Source organism: Dendrobates tinctorius, unplaced genomic scaffold (genome assembly GCF_039654945.1).
Source record: "Dendrobates tinctorius isolate UK_male_01 unplaced genomic scaffold, ASM3965494v1 ptg000137l, whole genome shotgun sequence".
In the NCBI taxonomy this organism is placed as follows: Eukaryota; Metazoa; Chordata; class Amphibia; order Anura; family Dendrobatidae; genus Dendrobates; species Dendrobates tinctorius.
The window spans coordinates 257264-275740 of NW_027361805.1; the positions used below are offsets into that span (position 1 = coordinate 257264).

Here is an 18477-nt window from a genome sequence, read left to right on the forward strand (position 1 = left end):
CGCATGCGCCCAGGCGAGTACCTGAGCCCTAAGATGAGGGACAAAGGTCTCGACAACCGGTTCGGACTCCGACCATTGCGGGGAGCTGGCTTCCGGAGAAACCGCACATACGTGGTGACAATCGCAAACAGATTCCTGGTCTGAGTCCATATTAAGATCGGTACGCCTCCATGGGCTCAGGAGGTAGAACCTCTGGATCAAGTGGCTCCAGCGGCTTGAAGAATTTGGGAAGCGGAGTACCCTTCCGTTTTGAGTGAGCACACTCCTAGCCGCGCTCCGAAAAACGGAGGTCAGTACACGAGGAGATGGAAATCAACTCTTCCAAGGTAGTAGGAATCTCTCTGGTAGAAAGAGCGTCTGACATGCTCTGCCAACACTCTCCAAAAGACAGTGATAAGGGCCCTATCAGCCCACTCCAATTCGGACGCCAGTGTCTGAAAACGTACGGCATACTGGCTTACCGAGAGGGATCCCTGAGAGTGCGCAAGTAGCTGCAGGGAGGTGTCGTGCGTGACCTGGGGGCTGAGGAAAACCTGCTTGATGGCCATCAGCAGGTGCGCTGCGGTTCGTATATCAGGATCACCACGCTCCCATAACGGCGTAGCCCATTCTAGAGCCTTGCCCGATAGTAGGGATATAATGAATGCTACCTTGGCCTGTTCCGTAGGGAATTGTGCAGTCAGCAGCTCCAGATGGATCGAGCACTGGCTGATAAAACCCCTACAGGACGCACCATCCCCGGAAAAACTTATCGGGCAACGGGAGGCGGGTAACTGTCGCCGCAAGGGTGGACATGGACAAACGCGCTACTGCATCCGTTAACGCCTGTACGGCAGCATCAGTAGCTTGTGCAGCTAAGAGAGACTTCTCAAGAGCGGCCACCCGGTCGCCGAGCTGCTTAACGCATTGCAACAGTTGCTGCTGATCTGTCATCTCCAGCCAGACACTTGCGCTAGTATTATGTTAAGGACGGCGGAACACGCTAAATAAAACATATATAAAGCGTGTTTGCCGCCCGGGGTCCACCGTGCGGTAGGTGACAAAACCGCTGCTGAGAGAGGAAGAGCACTAAGGCGGTAAGTGCACAAGGTTGACTGCACCTAGTGCATATGTTGCAAAAGCAGACTGTTTCACACACAGAGCTGCAAGCATGAACACAAATACAAACGCTGAGTCTGTTAGAACTTCACAGAAGCTCAGCGACACAGACGCGGTATAAGGTCACAGGAGTCGCCAAGACTGATGGGACTGACTCCGTCTAGACCTACCGTTAGACGTCTGGTGCACAGGCGTTTCAACCGCGAACGCACACTGTGCTGCAACTGCAGAGCGGCAAGAATAGATCCGCTGGCAAGGCACTGCCAGCAATGCTGGCGCAATGAAGGACGCTTTAGCTACTGCAATGGATGAGGCTTGAGTGCGCTGGCGCTGCTACTGGCTGACCCAATCACTCACACATTCGTAATAACCAAGGAGGGGGATATGTAATGAGTCAGTCACCAGTCCAAGCATCCGTCATCAAACATACAGCAGCAAGTATGAGAATACTAGCGCATGGCGGAACGGCCATGCGCACTTTTTATAGTGTACAGGACCTGCTGGAAATCCCCAGAGCCCTGAGCATAACCAATGGAATCAGGAGCAGGACCTGAGCACCTGACTCCCGAAATCCAAAGGGAGCTCATCCCATGAGCATGCTCAGAAGAAGGGACGTAGGACTTAGCCTCTGGAGACAAATGTGAGAATCTGGATTCCTGCATAGGCATTGTAGAAACCAGATTCCTAACAGCATGCACATCATTGTGCAGCATAAATCATTTTAATATCACCCCTTATATCTTGTATACCTTGAGGCATAAATATTTATTTTTGAGCTGCCCTTAGATTATTAGCACAGCCATGGTTTTTGTTCACTCATTCAAACAGCATCTTACTTTGTGTATATCTTTTTTAGTAATTGATGTTTAATAAAAAAAATATTTTTAAAGAAACCATTTCATGCTTCTTGTTACCTGAATGTGGTATATCAATGGATAAAAAAAAGGATCCCATTTTAACATTACGTTTTCCCCCCTACCTTCCTCCCCTTTCCTTTGGGGTGCGTCTCATGGTCTGATATGTCTTATAGAAAAATACAGTGAATCCATGCAACACTCATTCCTGCTCTTAGTGTGTCAAAGGTCATAAAGTTTGTACATCCAGACTCTTCTGTCTCTCTGGGATATGAAGTTACCTATCAATACCAGCAAGTTCATGATGCGGAGATCAAAGCTGCAAAAATGTTTGGCCACAGGTAGATCTATTCTTTTTTGGGTGGTGATGGGAATTCATCCTTATTCTAAGCTATTGTCTCATCTAACCAACTTACAGACCCCCAGTTGGACATTTAGTACAAATAATTAGGTACACCACATTAGATGTGATGCAATTGAAAGTACCTGGAATCATGTTGTCCTCATGTTAGCTGGGAATCTATATTGACTGCTGTCATTATAAATGTATTGGTCTTACATTTTTTTTGGTTGCAGGAAAACGCTCCTATTGCTGGAAGGGACAGGTCAGAAGCACTTTTTACTTTCCAAGCCCTACCATGTGCCCAAAAAGATGTTTTAGAGCACATATGGGGAATCATCACATTTAGGAGAAATTATGTAACAAATTGTTGGGTGCATTTTATCCATTGAGAAAATTAAAATTTGGGGCTAAAACATTCGAGCAGAAACAAACAATTTTTGTATTCATATTTTTAAGAGTTCTGTGAATGGGTTCAAAATGCTCAACACACCCCTCCCTTGAAGAATTCCTTGATGGATCCAGTTTCCAAAATTGGGTAATTTGTGGCGGTTTCCGCTGTTTGGGTATTTCAAGGGCTCTGCAAATGAGACATGGTGTGTGTGTTCGTCCTGCTGTTTAGGCAACTTAAGGGCTCTGCCAATGTGACATGTGCCCGCCATCTATTTCAGCCAAATTTGTGTTTCAAAATACAAATGGTGCTCCTTCCCTCCCGAGCCCTGCCGTTTGTCCAAACAGACACATGTGAGGTTATCAGCAGGCTCAGAAGAAAGTGGGCAACAAATTGTGGGGATTCACTTTCTTGTGCAAGTTACAAAATGGGGGGTAAAGCAACATTTTAAAAAGAAAAAACTTTTTTTTTTTTTTTTTTTTTTCATTCCACTTTGCGGTAATTTCCATTTATCACCTAAAAGATTAAAAATTTCCTGACAACAGTTTAAGTGTTTTATACATTTCTTAAAATTTTTTAAAAACTTACACTCCCTGACAGAAGTTACGTCGCTTATCCATGTTATGTAAATAAAAGCTTATAACCTGACGTTAAATTCATCCATTGGTTGTATAAATTATTTTGAAAGCTGAAACCCTCTGAAATGTGGTTTAGGTTAAGAAAATAAATTGGCATCAATGCAGAAATATTGATCATTTAATGGACACAGAATGGTCAGATTTTAGCAAGACAAAAGTTTTGTCGCCTGGTCATATAATGCACTCAATCCTAGTTTACATCCTCACCTGTGCTCAGTAAATGATCGGTTAATTATTGGGTATGTATAAAAAGAAACCCAGCACCCCAGACCTTCACTTGAGCTGCAACTTGAGCTCTGACAACATGCCAAAAATCCACCCTGCGACCAAAGTCTGGATTATCAAGAGGCTGAAGACCAGATCCACTGCAGAGGTGGCTGGCACCTTTATTGTGTCTCAGCATCAAGTAGAAAGAATTAAAAAAAGATTTGAAGAGACTGGAGATGTGTTTGACAAGCCCAGGTCCGGCAGACCCCGCAAGACAACTGCTCAGGAGGAACATTTGTTGGTTACAAAATCCAACCAGCAGAGCTCCAACAGGCCTGGTCACCTCAAGTCCCTGTGTCAACTAGAACAGTTTGTAGGATTCTGTCTCGAAATGGCCTCCATGGTCGAATCAGTGCCCAGAAGCCAGCACTAAACAAAAGGCAAATAAAAAACCGTGTGGGATTTGCAAAGTCCCACAGCCTGCTAAACAGATGGATGCTGGAAAAGTGGCAGAAGGTGGATTTCTCTGATGAATCTTCAGTAGAATTACACCACAGCCGTCGAAAATACTGCAGGAGACCTACTGGAGTCCGTTTGGATCCAAAATACACCCAGAAAAGTTACATTTGGTGGTGGAAAGATTATGGTCTGGGGTTACATTCAGTATGGGGGTGTGCGAAACATTTGCAAGGTGGAAGGCAATATCAATAGCCTAAAATATCAAGAAGTATTAGCTACCTCTTATATTCCAAATCATAAAAGGGGTCAAATTCTGCAGCAGGATGGTGCTCCATCTCATACATCCATCTCTACAACAAAGTTCCTCCAGGCAAAAAAGATCAAGGTGCTCAAGGACTGGCCAGCCCAGTCACCAGACATGAACATCATTGAGCATATTTGGGGTAGGATGAAAGAGGAAGCTTGGAAGACAAAACCAACGAATCTAGATGAACTCTGGGAGGCATGTAAGACTGCATTCTTTGCTATTCCTGACGACTTCATTAATAAATTGTATGAATCATTGTTGAACGCAGTCCTTCAAGCTCATGGCAGTCACACAAAATATTAAATATGACTCTAATAGCACCACAACTTCATTCTCCAATGTTATTCAACATATATTTCTATTTTAAGCTAATTATTTGTTTGAATATCACATTACTTTCTGTGGCCGACAAAACGTTTGTCTTGCCGAAATCTGACCATTCTGTGTCCATTAAATGATCAATATTTCTGCATTGATGGCAATTTATTTTCTTAACCTAAACCACATTTCGGAGGGTTTCAGCTTTCAAAAGAATAATTTATACAACCAATGGATGAATTTAACGTCAGGTTATAAGCTTTTATTTACATAACATGGATAAAAGACAACTTCTGTCAGGGAGTGTACTTCTAAACTTATAACATGAATTAGCATGACTAACTGGTTTAAAAATATAAAAATTTTCAGTTTGGAAATAGCACATTTTTAAAATTTTTTGCCAAAACGCCAATATTTTCACAAATAAATGCAAAATACATCAACCTAAATTTACCACCAACGTAAAGTACAATGTGTCAAGAAAAAGTAGTCTCAAAATCTCAAGAGTACGATGAAGCGTTCCAGAGTTATCGCCACATGAAGTGACACTAGTCAGATTCTAAAAATTGGCATTGTCACTAAGGGGTTCACAAATCCCATTGTATTTCCAGGTAAGCAACAGTCCAACTTACCAAATATAACAAATCAACCCTCCCCCAAATACTATAAAAACAATGCATGTACCAGAAAATAATACTGATGAAAAGTACAGCATGGCAAGACAATCCACCTCCACTTAACATGTTGCTAGGTCATTTTTTACTGCACATTGAATCCTGCAAAAACAAAATCCTAAAGAACAATGGCAGAAGTTTTATTGTGTCACCGTTTCAGCTCACTTGGATTTTTTTTAAATACTTTTTCAGTTCATTTCATGGAAAAATGAATAGTGGCAAAGTTGCAATTCATCCCAGAAAAATAAACCCTCAGTTAAGGTTCGACAGAAAAATATTAGAAGTAACGTCTCTTGAGAAAAAAAAAGAGGAGGAAAAACAAAAAATTGACAGCTGTGAACAGTGATTGAGGCTCATCTGCCAACATCTTGGTGCCAGATACCACAATATACCTTCTGAGATCTTGTGGAGTATGTATAAGAACAAGTTAGAGTCAAGAACTTACACAATATCAGGCGAGTTGTTTGATATTCTAGCCATCGGTGTACATCTCGCTAATAGGCAAGCGGTAAGCCAATAATGTGGGTGGCTAGACAGATCACAGCCTTTGTTGCACTGCAGGTGTTGCAGATTCAGCCATATATTTAGAAACATGGGTTGTCGCACATACAGCACATTATAACAACTATCTGGACGCCAATGTATAAAATTTGGATGTGTTTAATAGCAAACTTAAAACACCTCTTGCTAAAAGAATAGGTAAAGAGAGGTTCTAAAAGCGCTGGGCATGTCAAATCTCATCGCCTGAGAGCAAACTTCGACATTCATTTTCCAGCACTCCTCGATATACAAGGAACCTGTGGTTGAGGCCAGGGTTGCCATGGAGAAGGTAATAGGTCCCTAAAGCACCACCAGGTGTAGTGCAGCCATAGTAGACACAAGATACCCGTGAGTGGAGAAGAGCCATTGAGCACATGACACAAGGCTCGTGGGTGACATACACCTCACACCCTGTACATAAATATGGGATTTCGGCATTTTCATCCTTTTCCATTGAATGTTTTCTCTTTTCTCTTTCATTTCCTACAGTTTCCACCCCTTTTTTAGCGTCTTCAAGTGATTTAGCTTTATAATTTTCATCCATGCTAGAAAGTCCAACATATGCTCCTCCACCTTGTTGATGAGCAACCATGTCTATTGCAACCATACATGCATGAAGCAGGGGACTTCCATTGGCTCCTGTCTGATCAGTTCCTATTGCCAAAACTTTCCCACTATCTCGATCAACCACAACCGCTCCCACACCCTTCATGCCTTTAGCCTGATTCTGCTGTGCTGCTTCAAGGGCCAACTGCATGTTTTCCATCACTCGTATCTTTTCTTCCTGGGATAGAGCTTCACCACTACTGCCTACTTCACCGTTTGTGTTCTTGCGCTTTGCATGGTAGGTGGAGGGCCAAATGCTTGCCCAAACATGCTGCTCTTTCTGGTTCCTTGCTGCCCTTGATGGAACCGAAATTATGAATGGTTCCCCTAAGCCATGTAGATCCATACCTTGCAGAATGTCAGTAACTTTCAAACTAATTTCTCGACTGAAATCAGCCTTTTTAGTGCCATCTTCTTTCTGTTTGGTGAACTCACCATTGTTTTTTAGCACATTTACTTGGTCCTCAGGTGTGACAGGACGAAGCAAAATTTGTAAGCGAGACTGGAAGACACGTACCCTTTTCAAATGCCGTAAGGAATCAGGTAGAGGGTATTGCAGGCACAGGTCCAGACACAGTCGGGAGATTTGTTTTCTGTCATTGATTAGAGCAGCAAAGAACGAAGACAAGGGTGGAATGAGTTGTCCTCCTGACTCATACGCCTTCAGCCTTTCTTCCTCCTCCAAGGGCAATACAGGCTTGATAGACCAAGGAAAGAACTGGTCATTCGCAGAGGGAACCATTGTAACAGCTGAGAAATGGAAGGAAAAAAATATATAAATAACAAAACTCATGATTCCGTTCTACTCAAAATCACATATGGAATGTTTGAAAGTTTTTGCATCAAAATTGAAGAAGTGTCAAATTTTTGCATATTATTGAAAATAAATCATATACAAGGCAAAATGAATAAAGAGCAAGGAAATAAGGAGACTTGTCACCAAGGCAGGTGCTCACCAGCTTCTCTCTGCTTTAGGGCAAATTCAGACGTCTGTAAAATGCAGACCATGATGTACAAACTCACATCGTCTCCCACCCAAACTCAACAGCCTAAGGCCAGGTTCACATAGTGTTATGGCAGTCCGTTTAACGCATGCGTTAAACGAACTGCGCTAACGCTACTCTTCTTTTGATCGCCTTTGTGCGATCGCGTTAGCGTAGCTGCTCCTTCTGTGTTAGCCGTGACGGACCCTCGAACGCTGTAGACCGCGTGCGAGGGTCCGTCACAGCATAACAGCACTTTGCTAGCACATGCCGATTTTGACATGCGTTAGCAGTCTATGGGTGCGTTAACGGATGCGTTACATCGCGTTAATGCCGCTTTGTAACGCATCCGTTAAATGGACTGCCATAATGCAATGTGAACCTGCCCTTATCTATAGTCAAAGATGTCTGAATTTGGCCTTGATTAGGTAACTTGACAGGGCTTCAATTTACATACATAGGGAGACCCCATCAATAAGAGCCATTATTGTTTATAATACTACGACTTTTGATTAAGAGGAATCTGTCAGCAGGTTTTTGCCATTTTATCTAAGAGGGGCATGAAGCAGAGAGCCCGATTTCAGGAATAAGTCACTTGCTCAACAGCTTGATGTCGATTCAATACAATCAGTGTTTTATCAGTAGGAAATGACTACCTTACTAGGTCTCATGTGCAGGCCAGTCCAGATAATCAGTGTAACCCTGCCTTCACCGCTGATTGGCAGCTTGCTGACAATGTACAGTGGGATGTGAGTGAGGATACACAGCTCAGCATTCTGAGCACTGCAGTCGAGAAAACAGGGATTCTATCAAAATTGCACCAAGCAGCCAAGTAAGTGGTACATAGCTTGAATCAGGCTTTCTGCCGGTACATCATGCTGCTCTTAGGGTATGTGCACACGTGGTGGATTTGTGTGAGGATCCGCAGTGGATTTGGCACTGCGGATCCACAGCAGTTTTAGAAGGTATGTACAGTACCATGTTATCCTATGGAGAAAAAAAAAAAACCGCTGTGCACATGCTGCGGAAAATTCCACGGGAAACGCAGCGGTTTATTTTCCGCAGCATGTCAATTCTTTATGTGAATTCCGCAGCGTTTTTACACCCATTCCATTATAGGAATCCGCAGGTGTAAAAACGCAGGCGAAATCAGCACTAAATCTGCAGGTAAGACGCAGACATTTTGACCTGCAGATTCCGCATGGAAAAATCTGCAACGTGTGCACATACCCTTAGACTACATGGCAAAAAGTCGCTGGCAGATTCACTTTATGTCCGTGACGACATCAGTTTTAAGGGTAACTGCACATGCTGTGACTAGCTGCATGCACCCAAAGTTCCATCCATTGTTGCGCCAAGCGGATGCACAATTTGGCTCATAGCCAATGGGTATCAGGGTTTCAGACACATACCGTCACATCATGTGCCATTACCCTAAATGCCATATAAATGGACCAGTTTATCATTGGTAAGGAGGGCATCAGGGATTTCCACAGGTGGTCTCAATTAGTTGAATTTTTTACGCTGCATAAACTGACCTGCGTTGCGCGTTTCAAAACCGCAGCAGGTCAATTTCTCTTGTGGATATGTTCAGTTTCTGTGCAAATTTTCCCCACAGACTTGCATTAGGTGCGAAAAATCTGTAGGTAAAAAATGCATGTGCACGGCAGACACGTATCAAAACTGCATGTAATCCACTCCTAGGTAAATCAATGAAGTGGTAAACCAAAAAACGCGGTAAAAAAACGCACACAAAAACTAGACGAAAAATGCGAGCAGCCCAATTTAAATAGGCGAAGAAATTATGCAGAAAATCTGCAGCATCAAAACCTCATGGGAACGTAGTCTTAGGGCCCCGTCACACATAGCGACGACTCACCAGCGATCCTGACAACGATATCAACGTGTCAGGATCGCTGGTGAGTCGCTACATGATCACTGGTTAGCTGTCACACAAACAGCTTCACCAGCGATCAGCACAGCGACGCCGAGCGTGCGGCATCGCTGTGTATTTAGTTACCAGAGCGCTGATGCAGGGAGCTGGTAACTAAGGGACACATCGGGTATCTAAGGGGCGTGCGTCACTTAGAAACCCAATGTGTACCTTAGTTACCAGTTACTTCGTTATGGATTTTCCGCATTTAATGCAATTTTATTAGTAAATAAAACATACAACACATGACTTCACAAATTTCCAAAGCGCACTGCAGGTTATTTTACACTGCATGAAATAAAACCACTATGGGAATGAGAATTGTGCAGCAAAAATACGCCATCTAAAACGCAATGTGGGAACTCACCCAGTCCTCTAGTTCATCTCCTGCTGCCAAGCGCACGGCCTGACCACGCTCCCGCAGAGCCAAGCGCGCGGCCTGACCACGCTCCCGCAGAGCCAAGCGCGCGGCCTGACCACGCTCCCGCAGAGCCAAGCGCGCGGCCTGACCACGCTCCCGCAGAGCCAAGCGCGCGGCCTGACCACGCTCCCGCAGAGCCAAGCGCGCGGCCTGACCACGCTCCCGCAGAGCCAAGCGCGCGGCCTGACCACGCTCCCGCAGAGCCAAGCGCGCGGCCTGACCACGCTCCCGCAGAGCCAAGCGCGCGGCCTGACCACGCTCCCGCAGAGCCAAGCGCGCGGCCTGACAACGCTCTCGCAGAGCCAAGCGCGCGGCCTGACCACGCTCCCGCAGAGCCAAGCGCGCGGCCTGACCACGCTCCCGCAGAGCCAAGCGCGCGGCCTGACCACGTTCCCGCAGAGCCAAGCGCGCGGCCTGACCACGTTCCCGCAGAGCCAAGCGCGCGGCCTGACCACGTTCCCGCAGAGCCAAGCGCGCGGCCTGACCACGCTCCCGCGGCGCCATGCACATAGCTGTATCTATGAAGCTTGCTGGCTGCTTTTCACCCGGGTATGGAGTGAACCCCGGAAAAAGCTGATCCGTGCACATACCCTTAGAAGGCTCTAGCCCACCATCTCTGGCACCGGCTGTTGTGTTCTTGGCTGGCATCAGGTTGGCCATTGTGCCCTACACGTCTCACTGTGTGCCGCCCTGGATCTGATGCTTCTAATGGAGCCCCGAGAACAGTAGGCAGCTGGCTCCGGTGGGCCACTGCCTCCATGCTATGGCTCCCTAGCAGCCAGTGGAGCGGTTGTAGTTTTGCAGCAGTTGCGCTGCCGTAAGTGGGATACCACCACCGATAATGATTGTAGAGAGCTCTGACGTCATCACACTGCACCATGGCAGTGCATACTGCGCATGCGCTTCTACTCTACTCCTAGCCCACCAAGAACCTCTCACAAGCTGCTGGCGCTCCTATTCACGAAGTCCACCAAATGCCATACACACGCTGCTGGCTGCTCAGACGGGTCATACCCAGCCACAGTCAGGAAACGCTGACCCGGTGCTGTTGGATTTTCCTGCCTCGTTCTACCACGTGATCCGAAACATGCGCGTGAAGTTGCCGCTGGTGTCACGTGACTGTCTCCCGAGAGCCATGTTTGGTGAGGGCAGAGGTGTGGGCGGGAGGCTGTGCTGTGCTCAGCAGCTGCACCGGCCTGTTCTCATGGGTTACAGGCAGAAGCAGTCCCGCACTGCTGCAGAACACTGGCTGGCTGACCGCAATGTGTAGCTAAAGTCTCAGACAGTGTTCACATTGGAAGTCTGCAATGTTCAGGGGCAGTTCAATGAGGCTGATGTTGGTTTCTTATTCGTAGGTTTCTTTCGGCAATTTTTTCTTTTCTGTTTTTTATAGGTTTAACAACAAAAATCATCATCACAATAATAAAACAATGCAGCGAGGTGCCCTGATGTGAAGATACAAAATCAGCAACAAAAACTATAAAACTGGCACAAAAATTGGCATCAAAGTGGGCAGGCTGGAGAGACCTGGTTTTGATGTGGGGCTCCCTGTTCTATGTGTCTGCAGTGTGAGAGCAGTGGCCCAAAGTCATTTAACTCTTTCATTAATGCCCACTGTAAGGCCGGGGTCACACTAACCGACGGAAAATATGGTCCGTAGTTTACATGCGTAATACGGATGAATGACCCCTAAATAGTGCTCCGTATGTCATCCGTAAGCAAGGAGGGTCGCGTATTTTGCGCATGTCAGCATCCGAATGTAATCCGTATGGCATCCGTAAGCAAGGTGTGGTCGCGTATTTTGCGCATGTCAGCATCCGTATGTAATCCGTATGGCATCCGTAATCAAGGTGCGGTCGCGTATTTTGCGCATGTCAGCATCCGTATGTAATCCGTATGGCATCCGTAATCAAGGTGCGGTCGCGTATTTTGCGCATGTCAGCATCCGTATGTAATCCGTATGGCATCCGTAATCAAGGTGCGGTCACGTATTTTGCGCATCTCAGCATCCGTATGTAATCCGTATGGCATCCGTAATCAAGGTGCGGTCGCGTATTTTGCGCATGTCAGCATCCGTATGTAATCCGTATGGCATCCGTAATCAAGGTGCGGTCGCGTATTTTGCGCATGTCAGCATCCGTATGTAATCCGTATGGCATCCGTAATCAAGGTGCGGTCGCGTATTTTGCGCATGTCAGCATCCATATGTAATCCGTATGGCATCCGTAATCAAGGTGTGGTCGCGTATTTTGCGCATGTCAGCATCCATATGTAATCCGTATGGCATCCGTAATCAAGGTGTGGTCGCGTATTTTGAGCATGTCAGCATCCGTATGTAATCCGTATGGCATCCGTATGGCGAGATTTTCTCGCAGGCTTGCAAAATGGACATATAATGGAGCCCAATGACAGGGTTTCTAACAGAAACCAAAGAATAGATATAGACACATAGAATGCATATATATATATATACACACACATGTCATTGAGACATATGTATATATATTTATATTTCACAGAGTTCTTCATAGCAGAATAGCCGCTAATTAAATTGCCGGCTTTTGTGAAATCATTCCCCAACCCGACATGAAATGACACATGGTTTACATTCAGTAAAGCATTTCATTTCATGTTTTGTATGTCTTTCATTAGTAATTAGATGAGGGTTGATGTGTAAAATTTGGGAGGTGTAGGTGTTAATTTAAGGGGTTAATTCGTTGTAAAAAAAATGTGTGGGCTCCCGCGGTAATTTGTAAATGCGGGAGCCCACGCAATTGAATTAGCGGCTATTCTGCTATGAAGAACTCTGTGATATATGTATATGTGTCACAATGACGTGTGTGTATATATATATATGTATTCTATGTGTCTATATCTATTCTTATGTTTCTTTATTAAACCTGTCAGTGTGAGTTTACTGTATAGCGCACTGAATTGCCGGCTTTGCTAAAAGACACCAGGTGCGTATTTCTCGCAAGTCACATGTGTGGTCCGTGTGTAATCCGTATTTTTTGCGCACCCATAGACTTGCATTGGCGTACTACGGGCGTAGTACACTGACAATCGCAGCATGCTGAGAGTGGCACGGAGCGTAGGATACGGAAGAGAAATATACGGCTGGTGTGAGGGACCCCATAGAGAATCATTGGTCCGTGTGTAATGCGTGCTTTTAGCGCCTCTCACGCACCCGTATTCCTCTCTAGTGTGACCCCGGCCTAACATTGTTTGGGGTCTTAAAGGACTTCTCTAGGATGACTTATTGCCCTGGTCTAGCAGGTCCAGGCTCCAGTACGAGGGGCTATGCTGCGGCGGGGACCTCACAGCTGCCTACTGCGGGGCTCAGCCATGATGTAGCTGGCACGCACTGCCTGCCGAGCCCAGTGATTGACCTCACCAAACACCGGGGTGGGCCAGTATATCTGTGTTTCACATTACCTAAAGCTGTGCCTATGGGGGACATGTTAACTCCTTCAACACCTTTTGGATTTTCCAATTCTGGCTTTTCTTCCCTGAGCCATAACTTTTTTTTTTTTTTTAAAGTTTCCCATCAATATAGCCATGTGAGGGCTTGTTTTTTTGCAGGACAAGCTTTATTTCTGAACGACATCATTGATTTTACCATACAGTGTATCGGAAAACAGGAAAAATATTCCAAGTGCGGTGAAATTGCAAAAAAAAAATGCAATTCCACAACTGTGTTTTTTTTATTTTACCATCTTCACTAAATGGTAAAACTGACCTGCCATTATGATTCTCCAGGTCATTACGACATCGCAGATACCGAACATACCTACGTTCTTTTTTTTTTTAGGTGGTGAAAAAAAAAATCCAAACTGTGTTTTCAAAACAAAAGCGCCATTTTTCGAGACCCTTAGTGTCTCCATTTTTCAGGCTCTGGGACTGATTGAGGGCTTATGTATATTATTACCATTTTGGGGTAGATATGATGCTTTGATCGACTCTTATTGCAGTATTGCGGCAGACAAAAAACCCCATTCTGGCGGGGTTTTTTTTTTACTTGTTACGCCGTTTATCAATTAGATTGTTTTCAAATTTTGATAGATTGGTCATTTCTGAAAGCAGTGATACCAAATATGTATATTATTTTTATTTTGAATGGGGCAAAAGGGGGGTGATTTAACCCCTTACTGCCATCAGACGTACTATCCCGTCCATGTGCCCTGGGACTTAATTCCCAGGGATGGAATAGTACATCATAGCGATCAGTGGCGGCCGGGTGTCAGCTGATTATCACAGCTGACACCCGGCACAATGTGTCAGGGGCGGTCACGGACCGCCCCCGACACGTTAACCCCTTGTACACCGCGATCAAACACGATCGCAGTGTACCGGGGGTTAAAGGGAAGCATCGGCAGGGAGGGGGCTCCCTCCGTGCTTCCCTGAGCCCCCCACAACAGCACAATGTGCAGCGCTGCTGCTGCAGGGGGCTCTTTCCCTACAGGCCCCCAGATCCAAGATGGCAACGGGGACCTGTACGGAGCTGGCTTCCTCACTGCCTGCAAAGCGCAGGCATGAGGAAGTCTGCAGCAGTGCCTGTGACAGATTGCTGATCTGTCACAGTGATCTGTGATGTGACAGATCAGCGAGGTCCCACCTGGGACAATGTAATAAAGTTAAAAAAAAAAAAAAAGTGTAAAAATAATTTAAAAAAAAATCGCTAAATAAATTAGTAAAAAAAAATATATATTCCCCAATAAATTTTTTTGAAAATAATAAAAAAAACAATAAAAGTACACATATTTGGTATCGCCGCGTCCGTAACGACCCGCCCTATAAAACTGTCCCATTAGTTAACCCCTTTAACGAACCCCTTAAAAAATAAAAATAAAAAACGAAGCAAAAAATAATGATTTATTATCATACCGCCAAACAAAAAGTGTAATAACGCGCGATCAAAAAGACGCATATAAATATCCATGGTACCGCTGAAAACGAGCCGCCATACAGCGTCATCCGCAAAAAAATAAAAAAGTTATAGCTCGCAGACTAAAGCGATGCAAAAATAACTTTTTTAAATAAAATAGTTTTCATTGTATAAAACCGACAAAACATTAAAAAAGACCTAAATGAGGTATCGCTGTAACCGTACTGACCCAAAGAATAAAACCGCTTTATCAATTTTACCGCACGCGAAACGGTGTAAACGCACCCCCCCAAAAGAAATTCATGAAACTCTGGTTTTAGTTCATCCTGCGTCCCAAAAATCGGAATAAAAAGCGATCAAAAAATGTCACGTGCCCGAAAATGGTACCAATAAAAACGTCAACTCGTCCTGCAAAAAATAAGACCTCACATGACTCGGTGGGTCGTAATACGGAAAAATTATAGCTCTCAATATGTGGTGATGCAAAAACTATTTTTACAATAAAAAGCATCTTTTAGCGTGCGACAGCTGCCAAAAATAAAAACCGCCATAAATAGTACATCAACCCCCCCCGTTATCACCCCCTTAGTTAGGGAAAAATAATAACATAAAAAAATGTATTTATTTCCATTTTCCCATTAGGGTTAGGGCTAGGGTTAGGGCTGAGATTAGGGCTAGGGGTGTGTTGGGGTTCGGGTTGGAGTTATAATTGGGGGGTTTCCACTGTTTGGGCACATCAGGTGCTCTCCAAATGCAACATGGCGTCTGATCTCAATTCCAGCCAATTCTGCGTTGAAAAAGTCAAATGGTGCTCCTTCCCTTCCAAGCTCGGCCATGCGCCCAAACAGTGTTTTACCCCCACATATAGGGTATCAGCATACTCAGGACAAATTGCAAAACAACTTTTGGGGTCCAATTTCTCCTGTTACCCTTAGGAAAATAAAAAATTGGGGGCAAAAATATCATTTTTGTGGAAAAAAATGATTTTTTATTTTCACGCCCGGGCGTTATAAACTTCTGTGAAGCACTTGGGGGTTCAAAGTGCTCACCACACATCTAGATAAGTTCTGTGAGGGGTCTAGTTTCCAAAATGGGGTCACTTGTGGGGAGTTTCAATAGTTTATAGGTACATCAGGGGCTCTCCAAACGCACATGACACCCGCAGACCAATCCATCAAAGTCTGCATTCCAAAACGTCACTACTTCTTTTCCGAGCCCCGACGTGTGCCCATACAGTAGTTTTCTCCCACATTTGGGGTGTCAGTGTACTCAGGACAAATTGGACAACAACTTTTGGGGTCCAATTTCTCCTTGTACCCTTGGGAAAATAAAAAAAATTGGTGACTAAATGATCATGTTTGTGGAAAAAATACGATTTTTTTATTTTCACGCGAGGGAGTTATAAACTTCTGTGAAGTTCAAAAAAAGTTCAAAGTTCTCACCACACATCTAGATAAGTTCCATGGGGGGTCTAGTTTCCAAAATGGTGTCATTTGTGGGGGGGGTTTTCTACTGTTTTGGTACATCAGGGGCCTTCCAAACGCGACATGGTGTCCGATCTCAATTCCAGCCAAAAACGTCAAATGGCGCTGCTTCCCTTCCGAGCTCTGCCATGCGCCCAAATAGTGGTTTACCCCCACATGTAGGGTATCAGCGCACTCAGGATAAATTGCACAATATCTTTTAGGGTCCTGTTACCCTTGGAAAAATAAGAATTGAGGGTGAAAAGATCATTTTTGTGGAAAAAATATGATTTTTTAATTGTACGGCTGTATGTTATAAACTTCTGTGAAGCCCTTGAGGGTTCAAAGTTCTCACCACACATCTAGATAAGTTCCTTGGGGGGTCTAGTTTCCAAAATGGTGTCATTTGTGGGGGGTTTCCACTGTTTTGGTACATCAGGGGTTTTCCAATCGCGACATGGTGTCCGATCTGAATTCCAGCCTATTTTGCATTGAAAAAGTCAAACGGCGCTCCTTCCCTTCTGAGGTCTGCCATGCGCCGAAACAGTGGTTCCCCCCCACATATCAGGTATCAGCGTACTCAGGACAAATTGCACAATAACTTTTGCAGGCCAATTTCTCCTGTTACCCTTGGTAAAATAAAAAAAAATTGAACCTGAAGTATTTTTTTTGTGAAAAAAAGTTAAATGTTCATTTTTTTAAATATTCAAAAAATTCCTGTGACGCACCTAAAGGGTTAATATATAATAATAATAATAATTTTTATTTTTATAGCGCCGACATATTCCGCAGCACTTTACATTTCAGAGGGGATTTGTACAGACAATAGACATTACAGCATAACAATAATCACATACAGTAGATTATAACAAATAACAAGAGGAGTGAGGGCCCTGCTCGCAAGCTTACAGTCTATGAGGAAAGAGGGAGACACGAAATATATACTTCTTGAATGTGGTTTTGAGCACCTTAAGGGGTGTAGTTTTTAGAATGGTGTCACTTTTGGGTATTTTCTACCATATAGACCCCTCAAAGTGGCTTCAAATGTGATGTGGTCCGTAAAAATAAAATGGTGCTGCAAAAATGAGAAATCGCTGGTCAATTTTTAACCCTTATATCTTCCTAACAAAAAAAAATGTTGGTTCCAAAATTGTGCTGATGTAAAGTAAACTTGTGGGAAATGTTATTTATTAAGTTTTTTGTGTGCCATATCTCTGTGATTTAAGGGCATAAAAATTCAAATTTGGAAAATTGCGAAATTTACGCCAAATTTCCGTTTTTTTTCACAAATAAACGCAAGTTATATGAATGAAATTTTACCACTAACATGAAGTACAATATATCACGAGAAAACAATGTCAGAATCACCGAGGTCCATGGAAGCATTTCAGAGTTATTACCTCTTAAAGGGACAGTGGTCAGAATTGTAAAAATTGGCCCTGTCATGAACGTGCAAACCACCCTTGGGGCTTAAGGGGTTAAACTTATATTTTGAACAATTTTTTTTTTTACTTGCTTTAATGGTTTCCTAAGAGTATGTGTCCACAATCAGGAATTGCTACGGTTTTGTTGCTACGTATTTATGTTGTGTCAAAACCACAGCCTCGAGATGTTATAACCTAGCTGATGGGATTTGTAGAAATCCTATGTCCACTATGCATGCATGTGCGCCTGTGGATCACACTGCGTCCAAAATTCTGCTACTTCCGGATTGTTGGCACCCGGCCTTAGGAGACTTGAAGCTGCAATCGACTGATTGCCTCTGCTACAGTGCTGGTCATGGGGCAGCGCTCATAGCAGATCAGCAATGACAGTCACAGGGGTCTCCTGCAGACCTCGGGTTGTCATGCCAGCTCATTGGCGCCATGCAATCATGTGACACTGGTGCCGATGAGTGGAGCTAGTGACGTGCATTTGGTTTCTGTGAGTTAAATGCCACTGTCAGAGGTTGCTGCGATCTTCAGTCCTGCTATGTGTAGCAGAAATGCTCACTTGCTATGAACACCAGCCATGAGGCAGCGCTTACAGCAGATTGGCACTGACAAGCACAGGGGTCTCCTGCAGACCCCCGGTTGTGATACCAACCCATCGGCACCCTGTGATGCGCTTCCAGCTCCCTCATGTTAAATGCCGCTGTCAAGAGATTGGCAGCAGCATTTTAACATGATAACAGCCGTGGGTGGATCGTGATTCCACCTGCTGTGTTTAAGGGCACTTTTTTGCAATTTCACTGCACTTTGATTTTTTTTTTTCCCGTTTTCCAGTACTTTTCTTGATCAAAGGTAGTAAAATGTTAAAAAAAAAAGTTGGATATCACTAAAAAGAGACATGCTATGAAACGATATAATTTATTTATCCCA

The 18477-nt window shown here is 44.3% G+C and overlaps 1 protein-coding gene across 3 annotated transcripts; it reads right to left on the reverse strand.

The window, feature by feature from the left end:
- Positions 1–5405: 5405 nt before the first annotated feature.
- On the reverse strand, positions 5406–10942 carry ADAT3 (adenosine deaminase tRNA specific 3). 3 transcript variants are annotated; one of them, XM_073544303.1, is made up of 2 exons: positions 10784–10942; positions 5406–7182 (listed from the first exon to the last, which is right to left on the reverse strand). In XM_073544303.1, exon 2 carries the CDS (start codon positions 7172–7174, stop codon positions 6017–6019), a length of 1158 nt encoding a protein of 385 aa, XP_073400404.1. In that variant the 5' UTR covers positions 7175–7182; positions 10784–10942; the 3' UTR covers positions 5406–6016. The 3 variants fall into 3 exon arrangements, with proteins under 3 accessions (XP_073400404.1, XP_073400405.1, XP_073400403.1); XM_073544304.1 differs by having other exon boundaries at positions 10809–10941; XM_073544302.1 differs by lacking the exon at positions 10784–10942 and adding an exon at positions 10360–10777.
- Positions 10943–18477: the final 7535 nt, after the last annotated feature.